Below are 6000 nucleotides of genomic sequence, written 5' to 3'. Positions count from 1 at the left end.
CAAGAAAACCCCAAATGGAGTCATAGAGAGTTGGACATGACTAAACAAGAAGAACATATTGTTCTCTTGGTTCTGCATTCTTCACATCTGTCTTTCTTATTTAATTTTCCCTTGTCTGCAATGTTTTTCTGTTCTATATTTTCACATTAACTCATAACTTTATTTACGGTGCCTGTCCAAACCATTTTCTTAGAAACTTTATATTTACTCTATTTTTCATTCTAGTGATCATTTTCATGTAATTTCTAAGGTTGCTATTTTATTAGTTACTTATATTCCCACCACTACATATTAAGTATTGGATTCTCCCCAAATAATTTATCTGAGGATCTCCAAGCACTTTGATACTGCAAAAAGAAATTACTACGCATATTTTAGAGGTAGGAAAAGCAAAAATATTTCTAAAGCTACCACTCGGTCATAGAATCAGACTTGGGACTTATACCTCCACTGTTGCACAAATTTGTATAGCACACGTAATGATGAAACTTCCAGTAAAGAGATCCTTGGAGAAAACCAGCAGCTGCACCACTCTCTCCAAGATTTCCTACACATTAATGGGAATGTTTCATAAAACACTGCTTTAATCATTTTACTCCCTAGTCCCCAGTTTTTCTTTATTGACTCTCTATTGCCCACAGGCTAAAGTCCAAATTCCTGCACCCTGCCATTCAAAGCCTTCAGCAAGCAGCCCCACCTATCTTTGAGTGCTCCCCACTATAAACCCTTCTTCCACCAAAAGATCACATTTATTCTTGTCTCTCTGATCCATTTACTCTTGGCCATCCATATTAATATCTTGGCCTTTAAGTCTCAGCTTAATCCACATTACTTCAATGAAGCATTTCCTGAATATTTTAATCTAATCATCTAGACCGGTTTCATATACATATAACCGCCTTTCCTCAAATGAAATTTTCTTTTTAAATATCTGGATTTTGGTCATGCCATCTGCTTTACTTTAATGGGTTTGGAAATTCTCTAAGTGAAATCCCTTTTCTCAATTGCATGCTGCTTTAGGATATAAATTATTCCAAATTCTAATCACATAAATTAGAATTAGAATTTAGGTTATTTTAGGGAAATGGGCAAAAACTCAGTTTAGGCTTCACACTCAAACACTAGTTTTTCATAAAGCTAGGGGCTTTGTAGGTTTTAATATCATTTTTAAACAATAAAAGCAAGGAATTTACTCTGGAAAGAGACTGGGAAAAAGGAGTCCTAGGAAGAAAAATAGTACCTTAAATATTTCTAGTCCTAAAATGTGAGTTCTCCTTAAAAGGGACAACTAAGTTGGTGGCGTTTTTTTTGTTTTTTGTTTTTTTGCTTCTGTATTTCCAGTGCTTAGAATGTGCCTGGCACACAATAAGTGCTTAATAAATGCTTGTTGACTAACTGCTATGCAGCAAGGACATTTGATAGGAGAACCCCAATGCTTTGTGTAAATTAGATATGAGTGATCCACAGACTTAGTTGGAATGGACAGAAGAGGCCACATAGTCCAATGTGTATCTGAATAGAAGCCCACATTGCAACATCCTCCTCTCATGTCCATGAAGTGTTGGTCTGAAGATCTTACATAAAGAAGAGTCTTCTGAGATGGCTCATTACACTGGAATAGATCTTAATTGTTAGGAGCTCTTTCTGTACATCAAGCCAAAATAAGTCCATTTTATTGAATTAGTTAATGTAATTAATTCTGAAATTCTAATTAGAATTCATTTTATGAGATAGGGCCAAACAGAACAAGTCTAATCCTGCTTCCACAGATATTCTTCAAATATTTAATGTTATCTCTCACATCTCTCTCCCCACCAAAATCCCTTAGTTTATTCTTCTCCAGGACAAATAGTCCCAGTTCCTTCAATGCATGCTGGTTGTAATAGGCCCTTGTCATATTGCTTTTCCTGCTTTGGACACACAGAGTTTGTCGATGTAGTTTCTAAATTGTGGGGTCCAGTTCCAAACACGATACATCAGATATGACTTGACCAGGTCAAAATATTTCATTTAACGTTGTCTCATGATTGCTTTGGGGCAGCTAGATGGTGCAGTGTATAGAATGCTAGCCTCAAGGTCCAGTGGACCTGAACTCAAATCCAGCCTCAGATACTTACCAGCTGTGTGATCCTAGACTGGTCACTTAACCCTGTTTGCTTCAATTTTCTCATCTGTCAAATGAGCTGGAGAAGGAAATGACAAATCACTTTGCCAGGATGCTACTGAAATGACTCAACAACAAAACAACATAGTTACAGAAGCTTTTTAAAAAAATTTTGGCAACTATGACATATTGTTGACTCCTATTGAACTACTTTTTTCTGCCTGAATTGTTCCCATCCTACACTTGTGAAGTCAACTTTTTGAATTAGATGTTTATATTTATCCATTTTTATCTTAATTTTGGCCTATGATTTTAAAGTAGTAAGATCTTGTTGGTTTGTGATTTTGTCACTTAGTAAGAATCCTTCCCCAATTCAGCCCCCTCCTCCAGCTTTGCACTATCTGTAGAATGTTTGCACAATTATTCCTTTAGATAATAGTGTTAGAATGAATGTACTTTTGATTACATTTTTATAGAATAACTTGCACTTTTGAATTAAGAAAAACACCGAATACCTTGCTTCAGAAAATGACAATTGTCTTATTTGTTAAATATTTATTGATGTTAAAACCACATGATATCAACACGACAATCCAAAGTAGTATGCTAGTACATTGTTTCTTTATAAATACAAATAAAAGGTGGCAAAATAATGCTAGTGAAGCTAAAAACCAGTAAGTTAGCAAGTCACATTCAGAAAAATTTGGCAAGTGATATATGACATTTCTAAAGTATAGGTAGAATAGTTCCAGGACAGACCGTGTACTGCATCTTAAATTCATATTAGCCATGTGTATGAGCGTGGTCAGAAAACTGATATCACTCCGCAGACAACAACAGCTACCCTATGTGCGAAAGTTCATCAATCACTTAAAACCTGGTTGGTGTTTTTATAAAGAGGTACAAAGCAATACATGTGTAGCTGTAATGCAAAATACATGGGGTGGTACACAATTATAAAATTCTTTAAAAAAACAACAAAACAAACAAACTAAGTATTGACTTGAATAACTGAGCTGAGATAGATTTCAACATTTTTATTATAAATAATGAAAGATATATGTGCTTCGTATAAGGAATACAGTGTTTTCCTTTCATAGCAAAGTACCATCAAAACCTCATGTTTTCTCGTTCAGCCTAATTATTTTCCCCTTATTAAAATGGCTTGGTTCTAAAATAAGACCTCCAAGTCTGGTCAGAATCTGCCCAGTCCAGTTTGATATCGAATCACCTTGCACTTGGAAAGCAGCCTTTAATCTGACATCTTCATGTATTTCATGTAACATTGTCCCTTCTTAGAGGAGGGTCACTGGATTATAGCGCAGCAGAAAAGTAAATTGATATTTACCATTTGCCATGACCATATATGTACCATGAAGTAAAATACATTATGGCACAAGTCTGTTTTTGCCTCTTTCCAAGCTAATTTATTTCCTTCACGTAGCCATGAAACCAGCTCCCACAGGTGCTTACTTGCCATTTACATTAGTCTCACAGACTCAGTCCATTTCAACTTGCCTCTATACTGCTCCAGTCTCAGACACAGCAGAGATGCCACATACATGGAAATTCCCTCCTTACACATACTCTAGACTTCTAGCTGACTGCAGCATCCTAGTTTTATGAATGGCAGTAGGTTTTGTTTTTTTAACTAGATTTGAGATTCATTCAACAACAAAGAAAGACCTGGTCTTTACCATTTCCCTGTTCCTTCCAGTTCAGTTAAACGAAGGCAGTATAATCACACTGGCAGCATTTTCCTGTATTCCGCTACCTCCTTTCTCTTCTCCTATCCATTCTTCTCCTATCCATTCTCCTAGAACAATATGCCGTGGTTGTCATGGGGGCGTTTGGATTCCTTCCATGGAACAGACTGTACTATACACTTCAGCTCTTATTCAAAATACATTAAATTATTGATACTTAAATTAGCTTTTTCATATGGATTGTAAATAAGCTTCCAGCAGGGGGGAAGAAGGGGGGGGGGGGCGGACAGGGAAGGGGACGGGAAGAGAAAAAATACTACACACATAGGAAGAAAAGAACTAAGGTGTTGCTATCAATGAACATTTAAGGCAAGTAGTTCTTTCTCTATGATATAATAGGAAGCAATTTGCAGAGAAGGCAAAGTTTACTTGGATATATTTGTCCTTTTGGATTCTAACATATTGCACTTCTTCACTGTAGCTGTCTCGATGCATTGCCACTTTAGCATCATATTTTAGTTTTGACTTGTAGTCCAACTGCCTCCGATTAAGCATTTCACACTGTGCCGAGGAGCACTAGCGAGCTTGTTTTGTGTGAAAGGCACTTGGTGATGCACATAAACCATGTTTGCTTTTGCTCAATTGATTTCCTTTAATGCTTTGGCATTTCTGACAAATACTCATAGCAGTTTTCAAAATTTAAAAATTGGATGAATGTGAATTTTTGGTGCAAAGTGAACATTTCTATGAATACCAGCTACTAATACTCTCCATTGGGCATAATAGTAAATTAGAAAAGTATGGTGATGGTGTTCTTTATCTCTTGTATGTAGTCAAAGGTGTGTGTCTGCCTTTTACATAAAGTGACAAAGGAATATGGTTGGTCAAGGCAATGGCTTTCAGTGTTTCTGCTTTGGAAATAACACAGGATCTACAGATCATCGCTCTCTACCAAGCCTGAATTCAAGGTCAGATGAGACGGGTTGGCTTCAGGCTGAAATGCTGCTTTGATGTCCAGTCCTTGGTCTGAAAGTGCTGCGTAACGACTGGCTGAGGGCCGCACTTTTTTTGGCTTGGTGCTCTGGGGCTGCTGGTGCCACTGGGCTACAGAAAGACAGAGAAGAGTCAGGGCTTAAGCAAAGGATAGATTCTCGGTTGATGGAAGTAAATTCAAAAGTTCTTGCTCAAATAAACACCAACATGCATTCCATTTGGAAAGCAGAGGATGCACCAACTCAACCAACCAAATGAGATTGAGTGGCCATTCTGTTTTCTGCTCTCTACCCCCTCACTGATCCTCAACCTAATCTTTATTTATTATTTTATTTATTTACTTCACCTACATTTTGCTTCTTTCTCTAGGATACTATGGTCATCACAGCCAGAATATATAAAATTTATCTTTTCTCCAAAGGAAAGTTTTCCAAGGAGAATCTTCTGAAATATTCTTTAAGCAACATTGCTCTACTCATCCCCCACCAAAAATAAAAAAATAAAAATTTCCATCTCATTTCCTTCTCCCTCTCAAAGTCTAGATCTCATAGGGTTGTTCTAAGCTTTGTAAAGCATTATTGTGAAGTTAAAATGTGGTCTTGATCTCCCCTCCCCAATCCAAACCTATTTCTGCTATCCATCATCATGGATGCTGTTAGGTACTCTAAGTGGATGTTAAAAACTCCAATCTATGAAAAGAGATTGGGTGGGAGATCAGTTTGAATGAATCTTCCCAGGAGGGATTTCCATAAAACTGTTTTTAATCTAAATGAAGTTGACAAACTGAAATAAAACAAGTTTCATTTTTCTAGTGGTTGTATATACATAATCACTCACAACATATAACATACATATATGTACATAAAGGCTCATGACCATATTGTGTTGGTCCAACAATTTTATAGAAATACTTTGCCTGGCCTAAGGAACATTATTGACATACTTACACAAATATCCCCTACTTAAAACAAAGCAATGGTACACTTAATGCATGTGTACAGCTGCATACCAAACACGCACATATACACAGACACAGACACACATACAAATGCTGGTAAAAATCTGCTGCTGAAGCTATATTAAGATACTCTGGCTAAGAAAGCAATAAGCTACAACAGAGCATATGCATTCTTGGCTCATTAGTGTTCATTTCTAGAGTGCACTTTAAGATTATAATAGAATTATGACACAAGGAGA

At 36.6% G+C, this 6000-nt stretch overlaps 1 protein-coding gene across 7 annotated transcripts in view; it reads right to left on the bottom strand.

Moving 5' to 3' along the window:
• Nucleotides 1-2624: 2624 nt before the first annotated feature.
• The window catches only part of PALLD (palladin, cytoskeletal associated protein), a 463990-nt gene continuing 460614 nt past the window's right edge, over nt 2625-6000 (bottom strand). For all 7 annotated transcript variants that reach the window (XM_074272636.1, XM_074272637.1, XM_074272638.1 and 4 more), the window contains one exon: nt 2625-4914. In XM_074272636.1, coding sequence (XP_074128737.1) covers nt 4742-4914 — 173 coding nt within the window. In that variant the 3' untranslated portion in view covers nt 2625-4741. The remainder of the gene's footprint in view (nt 4915-6000) is intronic.

The sequence above is a fragment of the Sminthopsis crassicaudata genome, chromosome 6, assembly GCF_048593235.1.
Source record: "Sminthopsis crassicaudata isolate SCR6 chromosome 6, ASM4859323v1, whole genome shotgun sequence".
Taxonomy (NCBI): Eukaryota; Metazoa; Chordata; class Mammalia; order Dasyuromorphia; family Dasyuridae; genus Sminthopsis; species Sminthopsis crassicaudata.
Note: the sequence above shows the minus strand (reverse complement) of the source record. Positions and strands in the feature narration are given on the sequence as shown.